Source organism: Fundulus heteroclitus, chromosome 24 (genome assembly GCF_011125445.2).
Source record: "Fundulus heteroclitus isolate FHET01 chromosome 24, MU-UCD_Fhet_4.1, whole genome shotgun sequence".
Lineage (NCBI taxonomy): Eukaryota > Metazoa > Chordata > Actinopteri > Cyprinodontiformes > Fundulidae > Fundulus > Fundulus heteroclitus.
In genome coordinates, this window is record NC_046384.1 from 9,206,114 (window position 1) to 9,224,404 (window position 18,291).

At 39.2% G+C, this 18,291-nt stretch overlaps 2 protein-coding genes across 3 annotated transcripts in view; both read right to left on the reverse strand.

Annotated features, from left to right (window-relative positions):
- The window catches only part of LOC105923251, a 152,977-nt gene extending 142,823 nt beyond the window's left edge, over positions 1-10,154 (reverse strand). The window contains exons 1-7 of the mRNA XM_036128520.1: positions 10,120-10,154; positions 8,575-8,699; positions 8,461-8,487; positions 1,499-1,525; positions 1,013-1,090; positions 751-831; positions 339-377 (exon numbers count right to left, since the gene is read on the reverse strand). Of these exons, the coding sequence (XP_035984413.1) occupies positions 339-377; positions 751-831; positions 1,013-1,090; positions 1,499-1,525; positions 8,461-8,487; positions 8,575-8,699; positions 10,120-10,154 (412 nt within the window). The remainder of the gene's footprint in view (positions 1-338; positions 378-750; positions 832-1,012; positions 1,091-1,498; positions 1,526-8,460; positions 8,488-8,574; positions 8,700-10,119) is intronic.
- The window catches only part of LOC105923964, a 72,216-nt gene extending 53,925 nt beyond the window's left edge, over positions 1-18,291 (reverse strand). For both annotated transcript variants that reach the window (XM_036127820.1, XM_036127821.1), the window contains exons 1-5: positions 17,973-18,291; positions 15,600-15,620; positions 14,293-14,445; positions 12,844-12,970; positions 12,596-12,756 (exon numbers count right to left, since the gene is read on the reverse strand). In XM_036127820.1, the coding sequence (XP_035983713.1) occupies positions 12,714-12,756; positions 12,844-12,970; positions 14,293-14,445; positions 15,600-15,620; positions 17,973-18,048 (420 nt within the window). In that variant the 5' untranslated portion in view covers positions 18,049-18,291 and the 3' untranslated portion in view covers positions 12,596-12,713. The remainder of the gene's footprint in view (positions 1-12,595; positions 12,757-12,843; positions 12,971-14,292; positions 14,446-15,599; positions 15,621-17,972) is intronic.

The window sequence follows — 18,291 nt, forward strand, 5'->3', positions numbered from 1 at the left end:
TCATCGTTTTGGTCTCAATAGAAAGCTAAGGCCTGTGAGATTACACCAGAGGAGTCAGAAGGAGGATTTATGTTTATCTCTGCCTTACGAATTAAAAGTCACCTTAAAATAATTGGATACAACCCAATTAATCTTGGAAGTAGTACAATATCTGATGAGTAATTGCCCATTTAGATGCTAAAAAGTCCTTTAGATGTCCTTAGATTTGGGGCACTGGTGTTCTATGGGTTTCTCACTGGATGGTATCGATGCTAGCTTCTGCTCCCTGTCCTTTCACTTCACTTTACTCTGAATTTGCTGGGATTTTCTTTACCAAGCAGCAGAAAATGTAAACTTACCATCTTTCTCCTCGTTAACTCTGGGCGAAGCTTCACCTTCTGTCAATAAGACACAAACGATGAGCAGCACACACTACAGCCATGTGATTTATAGCAATAATAATAAAACATTTCAACACTTTTGAACAGCCAGCGTCTTCAGTAATCTCTTCCCCATGATCGTGTCAGCTACTGAACAACAATGAAAGACCATTTAAAGCCCTTGAACCTTGAAATATATCAATATCAACATGTGTGTCAATTTACTGCTTATATAAGTGCAATATCAAAAATAACATCTGACAACGTTGTACTCTCCAGATAAATCACTTTTTTGTGTGATTTCCACAGATCCTCAGTCAAAATAATCGCTATACTACAGGAGAACAGTTATTTCTTAATAAGGGGGAAAAACCTCTTATAATAGCTGAACCAACTTCAGCTATTATATTGGTATTGGTAACTCCAGGCAACGGCTGCTGTGTTTGTTTGTCGTCACCATCTTTGTTGCTCTCTAATGGAGACAGTAGTGTTACGCTCAGATCAATCAAGATTACATTATTGATCCCCTCAGGGCGATTAATTGGTCCACATAATCACAAACAGTCAAAATATAAATAGAGTAAGATAAAAAGGTAAGCAGAATAAAACAGAAGCCTGAAATATGTGAAATCGTGTTAGAAAGTCTCACTCACCATTTTCATTGACATTTTGTACAGTATCAATGGGCCACCCCCCATTGGGTTCATAATTATTTGTCTTTGTTTCTGAATCTAAAGAAAAAATGTTATGACAACAGTTTTAGTAGAGTAGAAGAGAGATTATCGTTATAACAGCTGCAGAACATAAGAAGCTTTACACACCTAAGTAAATAAATCTGAGGAAAAGACTTTCAACTGATAAGAAAATGGATGTTCTTCAAGGTTTACTAAAGCTGATAAAACACCAATAAATACTTTGAGACCCCAGAAAAACACTGCATAAAATCTAATCTGGGAGATTACACATCAAACCAGCTGGAGATGACATTAAAAAACAGTGTTTTTTTTCAGTATTAATCATTTCTGTTGCAGCTATGAAGAGACGCAGCCAGAAAAGTGACAGCGGGGTCTTAAAAAATTTGATATTCCTGAAATGCTGAAAGTGAGCAACAGGCCATTTAAATACAGACACTGGCTTACCTTGTGTAGACACATTGGTATATTGACCTGTTAGAAATGAAGATAACACACGTTACGTTATAGAGCCGCACTGATAGTGGAGTTGTACTCTTTCTAATTTTAACCCTCAGTGTTAACATTTACTAATAGGAATAAAAAGTAAACTCCATAGTCACGTTCTGTCATTAACTACAACACTGTATCCCGTCTTAAGCTCCTCCACAACGTTCTCCCTGACCTATCAGCTACGTTCCTTAGTCTTCCAGAGGTTATTCTCCAACAAACCCCTGAGGCCAGAACCAGAACAGCCTCAGTTATATTCAGATTAAGCTAATCACAGCTGGACTGGTTTTAATAGTTAGGTGGCTTTTTAAATGGAGCTGGTTGCACTGCTTTTTATTTACGGTTGCTGGAGAAAGGACATGCTGCACTTTTCAGATTTTTCCTCTAATTTCATAATAATGCACTTCTCTCTGTTTTTCTATTATATACAGTAGAAACCAGATATTTGCATACAGTCTATAACGATAGACTGAAAGCTTCATGTTTGATGTTAGGATAACCAAAATCTCTCCTATCTGCTAAATACAAGAAAAAATTATAGATTTTTAGATTATCCTTTTAATAGACTTAGACAACTTTATTGTCATTTTGTATGTACATAGTGCATACAGAACGATTATTTTGCATACAGCTTACAACAGTGTAATGGGATTGCAGTTGGAATAAGATAACATTATAATATTATTAAAGTTCGGTGCAGTGCAATATAATATGGTGCAAAGATACAGTAAACGTTCAGTTGTGTACCATTTAAGTGGGTTATAAGAGTTCGGCAACATTGGTAGTGCAAAATAATGATCCAAGTGTGATGGAGAGTGCAGTTTAGAGTTCAACAGTCTGATGGCAACACGGAAAAAGCTTTTGCAGAACCTGGTGGACCTGCAGCGGATGCTGTGGAACCTCTTCCCAGAGGGCAACAGGGAGAACAGTTCATGGTGGGGGTGTGTGGGGTCTCTGATGATGTTACAGGCTCGGGACACACAGCGCTGCGATGAAATGTCCTTAATGGAGGGGAGAGGAGCCCCGATGATCCCTTCTGCTGTCCTCACCACTCTCCTCACGTTCCTCCAGTCAGAGGCGCTGCAGCCTCCACACCACACAGAGAGACAGCTGGTCAGAATGCTCTCTATGGTGCTTCTGTAGAAGGTCGTGAGGATGGGCGGGGGCAGGTGGGCTCTCCTCATCCGCCGCAGGAAGTACAAGCACTTCTGTGCCCTCTTCGCCAGTGACGAGGTGTTCACCGACCAGGTGAGGTCGTCTGTGATGAGCACCCCCAGGAATTTAGTGCTGCTGACCACCTCCACAGCTGAGCTGTTGATGAGCAGTGGAGCATGGTGAGGCTGGTTCTTCCTGAAGTCGACGATGATCTCCTTCGTCTTCTCCACGTTCAGGATCAGGCTGTTGTCTCTGCACCAGCCCACCAGCTGCTCAACCTCCTCTCTGTAGTCCTGGTCGTTGTCGTCTCTGAGCAGGCCCACCACCGTTGTGTCGTCTGCAAACTTCATGATGTGATTGGTGGTGAACCTGGGGACGCAGTCGTGTGTCATCAGGGTGAACAGCAGGGGGCTCAGGACGCAGCCCTGAGGGGAGCCAGTGCTGAGGGTGATGACATCAGAGGTGTTCTGCCTGACCCGGTCCGACTGAGGTCAGGAGGTGAGGAAGTCTAGCAGCCAGTTGCGTGGGGGGTTGTACTGAAGCCTAGATGTTCTAGTTTTCCTACCAGATGCTGTAGGATGATGGTGTTGAACGCTGAACTGAAGTCCAGGAACAGCATCAGCACATCGGTGTTCTTCTCCTCCAGGTGTTCCAGGCTCAGGTGAAGAGCAGAGGAGATGGCGTCCTCAGTGGAATGGTTCCGTCGCTAGGCAAACTGGAACGGGTCGAGTGTTGGGGGAAGACTGGAGACGATGTGTTCCTTTACCAGCCTTTCAAAGCACTTCATCATTATGGGAGTCAGTGCAACAGGCCGGTAGTCATTGAAACAGGTGACTTAAGGTTTCTTCGGCACCGGGATGATGGAGGCAGACTTGAAGCATGCTGGCACTGTGGCTTGGTCCAGCGAGGTATTAAAAATGTCTGTGAGGACAACAGCCAGCTGACCTGCACACTCCTTGAACACCCGCCCAGGTATGTTGTCAGGACCTGGGGCCTTCCGCGGGTTGACTCTCCTCAGAGTCTTCCACACGTCAGCTGTGTCAAGGCAGAGGACCTCCTCTTCCTGATGGGGAACGGCCTTCACTGCTGGAGTGGTGTTTAGTGCCTCAAACCTCCCAAAGAAGTTATTTAGTCCATTTAGGAAGTCAGCATCAACTTCACCCACTGGGGGGGAGGGAGTGTTGTATTCAGTGATCGCCTGTATGCCTTGTCACATACTCCTGGTTTTGCTGGTGTCGTGGAAAAGCTCCTGGATTTTCTGACTGTGGTTCCGCTTTGCTAGCCTGATGGCACGGTTCAGGTTGGCTCTCGCTGTCCTCAATGCCTCCTTGTCACCAGACTTGAAGGCTGAGTTCCGTGCTCTTAGTGTTTGTCGAACCTCCTCAGTCATCCAGGGTCGTTGGTTGGCTCGGGTGATGATGCTCTTTGTGGTGCTGCATCCTCAATGCATTTGTTGATGTAGGCTGACACAGTCATGGCGTACTCATCAATGTTTATGTTGTTGTCATATGTTGCTGCAGCTTTGAACATGTCCCAGTCAGAGCACTCAACACAGTCCTGGAGTGCCTCCATGGCCCCTTCAGTCCACACCCTCAGCTGCTTCACTGTGGGTTTTGCTTTGATCAGCAGGGGCTTGTATCCAGGAATTAGCATCACAGAAAGTTGGTTTGAAGAGCTGAGGTAGGGGCGGGGGGCTGCTCTGAATGCATCTTTTATATTGGTGTAAACCAGGTCCAGAGTGTTCTCTCCAAGAGTTGCAAAATCCACGTGTTGGTTGAAATGAGGAAGAACAGTCTTCATATTGGCCTGGTTAAAATCCCCAGCAATGATGAAAACACCTGTACGAGATTACAGAGACTGGACTGCAAAGTTGGTTGCCATGGAAATTACAGATAAACTGACTCTGAAGGCAAAGTGTTTGACATTCTCAGACTGGACAGAATGACTGTTATGGGTGATATGTGTCAGCAAGGACGTCTGCATTACAGATCTTCTCCACCAATGGGATAATAGGAAGGCTGATATCATACTGGGAACGCCCTGAATGGGTGGACACATGGTTGGTATTTAATGTAACTAACGATGTTCTCAGGGACCGGTTGCATTGCGTTGCGTTGCATTGAACATAGTTCTGTCTGTAAACATTCCTCTGTCTTTTAGAGTAAATATGGAAAAATGTAGTTACGGTTTGAAGAGTCTTTTTATTACTAAAGAAGTTTACAATGCAAACGACACATTATCAGATAAAAGAACCAGGGGAGGCCGAGAACAGGTGCACTGTGGATATATGTGCACCTTGTGCATCAGTGCCCTAACCCTAGTTTTGTGTCTTTAGGGATATGATTCCTCACTTTTATCAATATAGCTAGGCTAACTATTGCCATCATGCAGGTTTTACAAATGCACAAGGTTTTATCGAGTGAAAACATTTCAATCTGTTTGTCACTGCTTTTGGGTGGGCCTATATTGTAGCTTGTTTGACGAGCTTTAGCTCAAAAGTGTGTCAACTCTAAGAATCTTACATCTGGACTCAAAATGGAAAGCCTGTTGTTCATGCCAGGAATCACAGCCAACACTGGGGGCTGAGCACCCCTAAAGGTCAGATCCTAGAATCGCCCCTGATCACCACCAACAGGATAAGAAGCTGGTTCAGTAGTAAAGCAGGTTAAATTAACCTTGTGGTATAAGTAGAGCATCTAATAGCAGAGCCAGGAGTCATAATTTTCTTAACTAAAGGATACCTGCAAGTGTATCTATTAGCAGGTTTACCACTTCCTGTAGGTTAACTAAGCCTGGTTTATCACTTAACCATGTTCTTAGTATACACCCCCTGGTCTAAATTTTGCCTGCACTTGGTTGTGTACAATTTTAAAGTGCATAGCACTGACCTTACTTGAAGAAGGAAAACTGAAAGCTTACAAAAAGGTTGTATTTTCTGTCTACTTTTCACTTATACTTTTTATTACATTACTTGAGTACATCTATTTTTACAGTAATTTTCATACTTTAGTACAAGACATTTCAGATACTTTAAGACTTTTACTCAAGTAACATTTCAGTCAGTGACTTTTACCAAAGTCATGTTTTGGAGAGGTATCTATACTTTTACTTGACTCCGAGATTTCAGTACTTTATACAACACTGCCCTAAACACACCGCTGATTTGATTATAAAGAGGCTAAAAGACAAAGTCAATGTTCTGGAGCAGCCATCGCAAAATAGAAATAAGAAAAAAAAATCTCTAAATTATTTCTCCCACTCATTATTCTGATATTCACCAAAGAGAAATAATTTTGGTAATGCCGGGCATACACTGTGCGATATTTTCAATCGTGGTACTCATATACAGCTCAAACTGTACGACCGCAGGGTTTAAAAGTTCACTGCTCACGATATGTGTTCTTACACTGTGCGGCCCGACGCTCTGATGCGACCTGATTGCTCACACTGTACGTTCCAAAACCACATGTCGGACTCAGCTCCGTAGAGAGATGGCGCTACTGGGACTCGTCTATCTGGAAGCCAAATGTCAACAATAAAAGAGGAAACAGGCGGAAGTGTCGATGCTCACTGTTAAAGGGGAAGTCCAGTCAACAAGGAAAAATCAGGGGACCATTAGCTATAACTAAAACTAATACGTTCGTGGTTATTTAATGAACTTATCTTTAATCAATAAGAAAATAAAAACATAAATTGTCGTCTGGATCGCTGTGTATGGAGGCCGCCCTTACTGCCCATGTTTGGGCAGTAAGGGCCGTCTGACATCACATCCTGCGACGTGGAAAAGCGGAAGCGGCGACAGCATTTCTCTCCGCTTTCCATGCAAAGTCAATAGGAGCCGTTCTACACAGCTGCAATCATCAATAATTTTTTCGGATTTCCAGAGGACTTCACCACTGACATTCCCAAGAGTTATTGCTGAAGCAACAATGCCCACGTGCATGGCCATCGGATGTTCCAACACAACTGGTAAAAGTAGAAAAAACATTGCTTATTTCAACTTCCCGATTCATGAGCCACCGGGCTCATGAATGGATTGCCAACTTGAAGAGAACGGATTTGCCGATCTAACTTCTGGCCAGAGAGAAAACACTTCATATGCAGCAACCATTTTGAAGAAGAATGTTTTTAACATGAAATGAGAGCGAGGATTTTCTGTAAGTTATTTTTTATTTTTTTATTTTTTATTTAGAATTTGCGGGGATGGTATCCCTCCGACCAGAGGGGCATGTGGGATACCACATGTGATGTGGTATCCCTCCGCCCCAGCATGTGCTGGAACGCTTTTATGTTTAAATATTTATACAATAATGACCACCTGCCCTATTTACTACGGGGCAAATATATAACTCAAGTCACTTCAGCGCGATCTCTCCTCCACTGCAGCGGCGGTAAAGCCGTGCTGCAGAGGAGCGAGCGCGCACGCACACACACACGCGTGTATATATATATATATATATATATATATATATATATATATATATATATATATATATATATATATATATATATATATATATATATATATATACTGTAGGACCCGACTGAGTTTGCACTGGAAATAGGTACGGCTGGATTCCGTCAAAAGTCCGGTTTCTGTCAAGAAACTCTTCTAAAAAATCCATATCGCTATCAGATGATGATAGCTCCACGGAACTCCCATCAATGTCGCTAAGTACTTCATCACTCTCTGCTTCGTACAGAGCACCAGTTGTCGCCATCTTGGAAAATAGTGCGTCGTGACAAACAACAGAGCGTTGGGACTTGCTAAACAGCGGGTCCGCTGAGTGATGTCACAAAATGGGAGGTGACAGTACTATTCTTGAACAAGATGGGTTCCTCCACATTAACATGATTAAATTAAAATTATTCTTAATTAAAAAAACGTATAATTTATTGCACAGTATGTATTAGTTTTATATTTAAAGTACTTTCAGCAGTTTGATTTCTGATTTTGACCGGACTTCTCCTTTAAATATGAGGCTCACTAGAACAAAACGCGCTGCTTTGGCAATTCTACGAGTTGCTCCTCCGTAGTTTGACTCAATGTCACGCGTACCGCCTCCATGCTTCTCTCCGCTCCTATGTTTTCGTTTGAGAAGACGAAGAAGAATTTCCTTGTTTGCGCATGCGCAGTGCACGAGGTTGGGGGACATCGGCTCGTAGACGCTCGTAACTCCGCTTCAACAGCAGGACGCGCTCACGATCGCTCACGAGAGCCGACTGAACTTCAAACATGCTTGATTTTCATCCGACCATCCGATTCCTCATCGGGAGGTGGTCGTGAGAGGCGAATCGCCCCTCGTTACCCTCTGTATACTACACAACGCAGGACGCACGATCAAGCTGAAACTCGGCCCGGTCCAAAAAATTCTCGGACGACTGAAGAATCAGCCCAAAAAGGGCAAAAAACTCGTACAGTGTACGCCCGGCTTAATATAACACACTTTCAGTCAGAATTCAATCAGATATGATGAAAGTAAGAAAAAAACATGGTTATTTTTATACAGATTAAGAAAACATCTGGTTTGAACTGTAAAACCCCAGTAAAACAAATGAAAGGTTGAGGCTGTCACATGACAAAATGGAAGAAACATTCAAGGGTGTGAATACTTTTTCATCCACTGTTTTCAGCTGTGATAATTTGCTTAGAGATCTTGTATCATCTTTCCTCGTTCAGTTATTACTTCCTGTCTAAGTAACATGTTAAAATATCAAGATTAATTAATGTAAACAAACTGATAACAGAAAACTTTTTAACTTACCATTTGCTCTCTTTTTATCGCAACACCCTGTAATAAAGATTAATACATGTTACATATTTAAGATTAGTTATATATGTAAATTGTGCATCGTTTATAGAATATTTAGTAACTTACAAAATCCCTTCCATGAGGGAATATTCCCTGTAATATAAATGGAGACAGCAGTGTTAAATAATTCATATATGTTGTACAGTTCAGGTTTAAACACATAAACAACAGTAATTTCTGGGTCAGATGAGCTAAAAGACACATAAATCAAAACCAGCTCTTTGCTTTTTGAATGAAGTGAAACTCATAAACAGAGAATTGTTCTGCTTTAGGACAAAATCTGCAAGAAACAGATTGACTAAAAAACAAGCTGCAGACATAGATTTGCTTGATTTTATTATCAAAAGGAGGAAGACAGGGAACTTGAAGAGGCGTTATAATAACACAGGAAACTGATGTTTTAATGCATTCTTACCGTTTTTGCGCTTATAATAGAGAATACGTCCAACCACAGCAAGAACCACAGCCACAATCAAGACCACAATTATACCAGCCAGTCCAGCCTCTGCTCCAGGATTCCCTGAAATGAAAGAAATAATTATTAAAACCATAAATTGTTCACGGAGCGTACCAGTTTGAGACCATGACAAACACAGCCCAACAGCTGCTGTTCCAGGTATTAATGTTGGATACTTTGAATTGTTTTTCTTTATGTAGAAGAAAACTAACATTGTGCACACCGTCCCAACCACGGTGGCAGCATCATGCTAAGTGGAAGCTTTTCCTCAGAGACAGAGAAGCTGGTCAGAGCTGATGAAAATATTAGAGGCAGTAAAAGAAAACGGGGCAGATGTTTACCTTTTAATAGGTAAACATACCCCTACATATACAACCAGAGCTACAATGCAATGGTTTAGATCAGGGGTGTCCAAACATTTTGGCAAATTGGCAAGAAAATAAAAACAAAAAAAAAACAAATTATATATATATATATATATATATATATATATATATATATATATATATATATATATATATATATATATATATATATATATATATATATATATATATATATATATATATATATATATATATATATATATAAAATAATTTACACATCCCTTTCCTACAGAAAGGGATGTATAAATTATTGTAGATCTGAGGATAAAAAAGGGGCTTTTTTTCATTTGTCTTAATAAAACATGGTCATCCAGTTTGCACAATATTTTGGGCTCAATTGAAAAGACTGAATTCTCCTAATTTACCAATATAAGAACAGGATTTGAGTCAGTATTTCTTTTAAAACACCTTTTAGTGTTTTAACAAATTAATTCAAAACAGATTTTAATGCACCAAAGTCTGCATTTGAGTAGTCATTGAATAGATGTGGTCCTCTTTACTATGGAACTGAAGAGAACATAAAAAGGCTGGTTATTAAAAGACAAATGCTTTGTGTTGTACCTAACATTTTCACCTGTAAGATTTTACCTTGTCTGTTATAAATTTGCCCTGATTAAAAATCATTATTGAAATGCAGTCGGAGGGCCGCATATTATCTCCGGGCTGCACGTTGGACACAACTGGTTTAGATCAAAGCATAGTGGTGTACTGGAATGGCCTAGTCAAAGTCCAGACCAATCTCCAGATGCACAAAGTTGGGAGACATACCCCAAGAGATCTGGAGATGTCATTTCTTTCCCCATGTTTCATTTTAAAGCTATGTTCCATTTTATTTCCACTTCGATTTTGCACCTTGTCGACGTACAGAGCTGTGAAAAAGTATTTCCTCTTAAATGTTTCAGATCATCAATACATTTTAATACCATTGATAACCAGAGATAATACACAATGCAGTTTTTAAATGATTATTCTATAAAGTGCACCAACCAGGCTCTATGTGGAAAAAGTATTTACTCCCTTGTTAATTCATGAATTAACTGTAAATTACCAAATTTTTTGGATTCAGTTTTAATATCTTAACTCAGCCCTGATTACTGCCAGACCTGTAGGTTCAAGAAACAGTTTAAATGTACCTGTCCAACAACATGAAGTAGACTAAAATATCTCAGACAGCAACACATCACTCCTATATTAAAATAACTTCAAGAATAAATGAGATACATAGTCATTGACAGTCTTAAGAAATTTTTAAAGCCATTTCTAAGGTGTTGGGACTCCAAACAACCACAGTGAGAACAGTTATGCACAATTAGAGAAATGAAGCTGCTACCGACTATTGTGGTGCACTATTCTAAGGAGGGAAGGAAAACTAGAGACGACAGTCTAGTGTTGCCCATTTAGCGTCTTTGTTGCTACATTTAGCAACTTTCTTTCAAAAAGCGACTAGCAACTAGTGTCGTTTTTTTTTCTGTGTTGATGGTAGGTATGGGCGATTGGCTTGAAAATAAAATCTCAGATTTTATCATATCAAATCCGATTAATCAATTTTTTCCCCCACCCTTTGGTTTCACAAAAACAAATTAAAGAAATTTCAAAAACTTGCTTTTATGTCAGGCATTTCATCAGGGAGTGACCTGAATTGAAAGTGCAACTAAATACAAGCTTTGAAACATGCCGGTAAAACAAGATGGTGGACCTGCCGTTATAAACAATGAAAATAAAACAAAATGTTTGGTGCTGGTGGGATTACAGAATAAGCTCAGAACAGACTACACTTAACTTGTGTAACTTCCAACTGATTTAAAAAAAACAAGGGAGTAAATTAAAGTCCCTTGTATTATGGTAAAAAAAAAAAGTGAGCTTGAATGCTATTCTCTTGAAATCCCAACGAGTGCATTAGCAAAATAAAATCCAGATTTTGAAAAAGTTAATCTTAAAAAAAATTAATTTGTATAAATCGATAAAATTCATTTATCACCCAGCCCTAGTTAATGGCAATTACCAATTGTTCTGGAGTCACTGTATTAAGGCAGCAGCGAGAGCTACCATGAGTGCTCCCACTTCCCTTCAGCGCGGTCTCACAGGCACACCACAGCTGCTGCTGCCTCCTCCTGAAAGCCCCACATTAGAGGGAGTTTGAGGAAAAGAGGAAAGACAGGAGACCCACGCCACTCCATTTCCAAATTAATCATGCAACACAACTGCCCTAACCCGTTTCTAGCTGAATCATGCAAGCACAAAAGTCTGGTGATCCCGCCGACAGTTTAAAAAAACACTACAGGAAACCCTGACAGCTGAACCAATAGAACATAAAGGCCCGTCACACAGTTACCAAAGAACATCTAGGTGATCCTGAGATTTTACTGAGATTTTACCACTAGTATAACTTTTAGGAAGGTGTGTTTAATTTGGTCTAAATCTAACAGCATTTCAGACACAGACCATCATACTGAGAATTAAACATGGTGGGGGTGGTGTGATGGTCTGGTGCTGCTTTGCTGCCTCTGTTTCTGGAGAACTTCATGTAACTGAGGATTTTGGGGCCATCAGCTTGTGACCCAAAGTCCAAACTCACTTGGGTTTTGAGACAGAACACCAGGAATGTCACCTCCAAATGATAAAAAAAACAAAATAAATGTTTTAGAGCGGCCTAGTCAAAGTCTACACATAAATATGAGAGAAATGCTGTGCCATGATTTTTAACTGGTTGTTCATCCTGGGACACTGTGTTTAAGTGTTTAAGTTAAGATAATTTTAAATTAATAATAATTTATTAATAATAATTTATGTTTATTACCTTGATGAATGCAATCATCAGTTGAAAATTGTTTTTGTTTTTTATTTTTTCAGGTTATCTTTGATATTAACATTTGTGATTTTCTAACATTACGTTTAGGTGGGACAAAAAACAAATAAAAGGAATATCTTAGAACATACATTTTCACATCATCATCACAGAAAATCTCAACATAAAAAAATGAATGTTGTGGATGCAACGTGACTGAAGCTGGAAAAGCGTGAATAAATGTGTATTCAAGGCACTGAAAGAGAAAGGATAGATGTTTATAACTCACCTCTGCTAAGAGGGTTATCAACTCCATCACTGGAGCTGCTGCTGACAATGTTTTCCAACTCGCAGATGAAGGAGCTCTCCTTGTTTTCCTGAGAAGCAAATGGAAAACAGCTCTAAACCAGCCCATCAAGTTCTCATCCTGGGTTCTTCTAGGGTTCCTCCTACTCATACCGTTATAATCAGCTCCTTGTTATTGGACAGCACCACCTCTCCAGTTCTCCATTCGTATTTGACAGTTCCAAACTCAGCGCTGACGTTGGCTTCACAGGTGAGATTACAGAGGGTCTTCTCATAGTTGCACTTTACGGACACCGTGGGTTTTGGGACCGGTTCTGACAGAAACAGAAACAGGAACAGATTACCATCAACATCAATCAGGTTAAAACTCAACAAACCTCAGTCAAAACTGTTAAACTCACTGATAACCTGGAGTTTCAGCTGCGTTTAGAACTTTGTCGTTGATCTCAGGTGTGTAGATGCCGCTGTCCTCTACTTTCAGGTTGCTGATAGTGAAGCTTCCATCTTTTTTATTCAAGCTACATCGATCTGGAAGCAGGAACCACATAAAGAGACAATGAGACAGGGTCCAAATTCAGGGGCTGCATCCTTCAGAGGAGCCGGCCCAAGAAGACCGGATCGGAAAAAAGACAAGCAGACCAGAATTGATCGGCTGTGAGTTCAAGTGATCTAAGCCATCATTAGCTTTTTTTTTTATTAACCCTAACTTTCTGAACAAAGCTTAAATCACTTTATTTAAAAGAAAAATAAATAAATATATAGTCTCACAGAGGGGAAATCTTTGTGTTTAACCCATCCCTCATGGAGCAGTGAGTGGACACACTGAGCGGCTCACAGGCAGGAATCTTTCAAAACAGTTTTTTGCAAACGTCTCAGTCAAGTACACTGACCTATCCACTAGGCCAACACACCTTCCTTTATATGTAGAAAACAGTAATAATAAATTAACCAAACATTAACATTAGACGTCATCTGACTGAATTATTCCTGCTTTTAACTCATTGCGGAAAGCTATCAGGAGTTTGAAAGCAACGTGTTAGGAGACAGTCTTTCTGTCTTGGCATAGCGAGCCTCAGCCCGGTCAGCTGAAAGCTGCTGAGCACGGCTGCTAGCGCAGCGGGAGCGCGCACATTCGAACATGTCAGAGTACTTTTGCGATTAAGCGATTTGTTAATCTCTTAATGAGCAGATATTTCAGGGTTACACAGCTAAATTCTCGGCTTTCTAAACGTTACTTTCATGTCACAGAAAGTGTAATATATCCAACTCCTCTCCACCGTTGCTGCTTCCGTTTGATCAGTTCTCGTCAATCCACAATAAATCATAAGGGTGGGCCACAAAGGATACACCAGACCCATACTTCAAAACCAGGGAAAAGTAGGTTGCATTGGTGGGCTGCATTTAAAGGAGCCTTCAAATTCGGACAGCCTTTGTCGCATCACTGTGACGTAATCAGCCTTCAAAGGACATAGACCCTGAATATTGACACAGCCGATGCTTCCACTGCAAAACAGGAACTAAAAGTAAGTAAAGTTTTCTTAAAATTAGTATATTTTCCCTTGATTTGAGTAGCTAAATAAGACTATTTGCCAATGGGATGGGTATTTCTACCCCTAAGATGAGATAATTAGATATCCGGCACTTAAAATAAGATGATGGAGATGAAATGTTCTTATTTTAAGTGCAAGACTCTTATTCCATGGGCAAATAGTCTTATTTAACTGCTCAAATCAAGGAAAAATACACTCATTTCAAGAAAATGTTACTTACTTTTAGTTCCATTTTTGCAGTGTGACCCAAATCTGCTTCTGTGTCACAAAACTTTATGCTCCGGTCATAAGTTAACTTACCTTTAAAATCTCTGTAACAATCAACATTGCCTGTTCCAAACCACTCCGAGGCGAGGTCCGTATTGTGTTTCCATGTTGCGCTACTGATGGCATTAAAAGGCTGACCAGGATTCAGGACAACGGAGTCACCAACTTTTCTGTAGATTGTATCAGCTATGGATGAAAACGACAAAAATCTTTACTGTCTGTGATTTTTTTTCTGTTTCTGTAACTGTTTCAGTTTTACCCCTTTGTGTTAAATCTACTTTCTAAGTCTAATTACTTTTCGGTTTTTCTTCACACCCCTAAACAAAGCCAAGTCTGCAAGTATTGTCACAAACAGGCTGCTGAATTAACACTCTTAATCTGCTAAATCACAAAAGGTAACACATTTAAAAAAATCTACTCTTTAAAAGTTCAATTCAATAAATCACTGCATTAAATGCATTTAAATTAAGCTATTGAAGCATTTTGTCTAACTAGCTTTAAATCCCCTACAGGTTTTTCCTGGGTCTGTTCTTTCTATGAGAAGGGAGAAGTTTTTCTGCTTACACTAAACATCACCTCCAGGTTCAAAGCCTTAATATATAGTGTTGAACAGATCCATTCATTTTATTTCAAACTCAAGCAGCAGTAGTAAATCCCAGCTAATGCACAGCTTGAAACAGGTACATAATAATAATAATAATAATAATAATAATAATAATAATAATAATAATAATAATAATAATAATAATAATAATAATAATAATACTTAATATTAATTAATAATAATAATGTCACTGGACTTTAACAGAGGATCCTCTCCTAACCGCTTAATTTAACCGCCATCCTTGAAAGAAGAAATAATTGCAATAATGGCGAGGGTGCCTTCGCTTTTCGAGCCCCTTTCCTCAGGACATGAGGCAGGCAGGTTCTGTTGATGTTTTTAAAGTTAAGTTAAAGACCCACTTGTTATTAGTTTTTTTTATCTGTACTGTTTTTATTTGTCTTTTATCGCAAATATACAAATTATTTATAGGTGACCTGACTGAGGAGGACCAAACTGGTTTCATTGTTGGACGCCAAACACAGGATAACTTCTGGAGGACAATCCATGAAATAAACAGAATACAAACTAATAAAAACACATCAGCATTGTTAAGTCTCGACTCTAAAAAAAGAGTTTGATTGTTTAAATTGGTACTTTCTGTATTTGATACTAGAATGATTCGGACTTAACAAAGACTCAATTAACTTTAATAAAACAATTTACCAGAATCTTACTGCTTAGATAAGAGTTAATGAAAGTTTAAACAGAGAGAATAACATTAGAAAGAGGCATGCACCAAAGATGCTGTCTTTCCCCACTTCTCTTTGCCATATGTATCAAACCACCAGCGCAGGCAATCAGGCAGCGTGAGGAAGAAAAGAGAGTTAATATTAACGATCGGGAGAATAATATACATCTATTTACAGATGATATTATAATATACCTGGCCAGCCCCAATTTAACCTTTACTCCACTAATAAAACTTACAAATAAATTCAGTGAACACTCAGGAAGGATATAAAATAAACATAAACAAAACACAGATCTTGGCTTTCAATTATTCCCCTTCCCCACAAATCAAGAGAACATATCAATTAAAATGGTAAACAAAGACTATCAATAATCTTTGACAAACAGTCTATTCATGATTATAAAACAAAATGAACAAATTGATCTCCAACTCAGAAGAGACATAGAAAGATGAGTCCACTCTGTCATTAGACCTAAACTCAAGAATCGAAATAATTAAAATAAACATCCTGCCTGGAATTACTTTAATGATCCAGACTTACAGCTGAACTAAATCTAGGAAAGTTTCAGTACTGTAGCAAAACCTGAGAGCTTTAAAAGCTGCCTGTACTCATTACATTATAGAGAAATGGAAAAGGGAACTGAATACTAATATATCGAGGGATGGCACATCATGTGTGAAACACAATACACAACCACAAATACAAGAACTTGAAGGAAGTTTGGGTGGAAAATTTTGGCTCGTCATTTCATTATATCTAAATTAAAGAACAAACAAAACCGGCCCCCAACACCCCTGCTGGTGCTCATCCAGAGAAAAGAATCAAATCATCTTCTGGGAGGGCCCTAAACTGAACTCATTCTGTGGAAATGTAAGCAACAAAATAAAATACATCCTGGGATATGTTAGACGCAGAGAATGAATCATGGTAAAACATGAGTATTTATCCAAAAATACTGCTGACAAACATGTAAAAGACTAAATACTGAGAAACTACAGTAAGACTGAATCACCTGGTGTAACTCAATGGCTGGAGATTATTAGAGAGGTGTGCACCAATAAAAAGATTATGTATCGCCTCAGAATGAAAGGACATTTTTTGTGACAAAGTGCTAAAAATAGAGACAGGATGATCTATAAAAATAAACTGCTTTACTTTGATGCACCAATGTGGTACCACTGCAACAATGACTCATAGGCTGTGACTCTTCCACTTTTGTTCAGTTCCTCTTTTTCGACTGGAACTCTATAATAAACAATATCTGTATATCCTTAGATGTTTAAAAAATCCTCAATAAAAAATAAGAGAAAAAAATCTAGCAAAAGCATTTCTGAACATGTTTGCAGTACTTTTGACACATATATCATTTCAATATTTTGATTTATCTTTTATCCAAACCACTGAAAAAAGAAACAAAAAATATATAGCAAGTTTAAAGGGATGGCCCCAGAATTTTGATCCATTTTTTTTAATTTAAATCATAGTACCTGCCTAAGAATCCTGGAATACAAGTTTAAAGTATTAGAAAGGTTAGAAATTGCTGCTTTTAACACCTAACATGAAAGCTAAAACAATTTACAATAAAATTATAAAATCATTCAGAAACTGGTAGAAGATTAAACAATAAAAAAAGTTTAAAAAAAGGGAGGAAATGCTACATGACAACAGATCATTAAAGTTTTCTTGTCTTAAATTTGGTTTAAAAAGAAAAACACAGTCCAAAAACATGATTTGTCTGTTTTTGACTGACTTATCGATGCATAGATGTGCTCTGGGATGCTCTGTAATGGACAGGGACAACAACCCTGCATAGATAAGTGGTCAGGGGACACCAGGGTGCCCACAGGATCATATGTGGTGCCTTCAAGTCTGATAAAAAAAATAGCAAAACCCTCCAGTGAGCTGCATTTAAGATGCTCTTCTATTCATTGCTCTTCCTTTTTAATCATACTTGTATTTCCCTAGATTTAAAAGCATTAAAAACATGTTTATATTACATGTAGTTCTGACTCTTTAGTTCAAATGTCAGTACAGGTAGCCCTTTGGTTAAAACAGTTCCAGTGAAGCAGCTCTCAGTTTCAAAAAGGTAAAAGGTTGCTGATCCCTATACAATACTAACCCCGCCCACACCGGAAGACCTAAGCGTACATATAATGAGGGAAAAAACTAATTTTGAGAGATTATGGGTTTAGCTATTGTACGCTTTTCCCGATTTAAATAAAATAAACCGTCTAAATCAGTCATATGTTTCTGTTAATCGTCTTTTTCTACTTGTCCAAATTACAAAGGCTACGTTATTTAAGCGTTAGGTTATTGATCAAAAAATGCCTCTAAAAGTAACGTCAGGTACCGGAAATGGGGGTGAATACGCAAAGCAGATAAACAACATAGGGTCCAGATTTAAGTTTTATACTCACCACCTTGTCCTGTTGTGGCGCAGACAAGGGCGAAGAGCGCCGGGAGATTCCGGAAAAGCCGCATGATTGGCACCATGATAAACGCCAAAATCCCGATTGCGGCTAAAATAGCCCACTAAAGATGATTCTCACCAGCAAATGTTGTCTTTGTGGAGATAAATAACGAACATAAAAGGAGACGAAGATCGAGACGAAGTGAATGTAGGCCGCCGCGCCCTAACGAAAACGAAAGTAAACCTTCATTACTGGATGACGCACCTCAGACGCTGTACGTTATAGCTCAAAGGCAAAAGGATAGGTACAATACAAGTGAATCGCA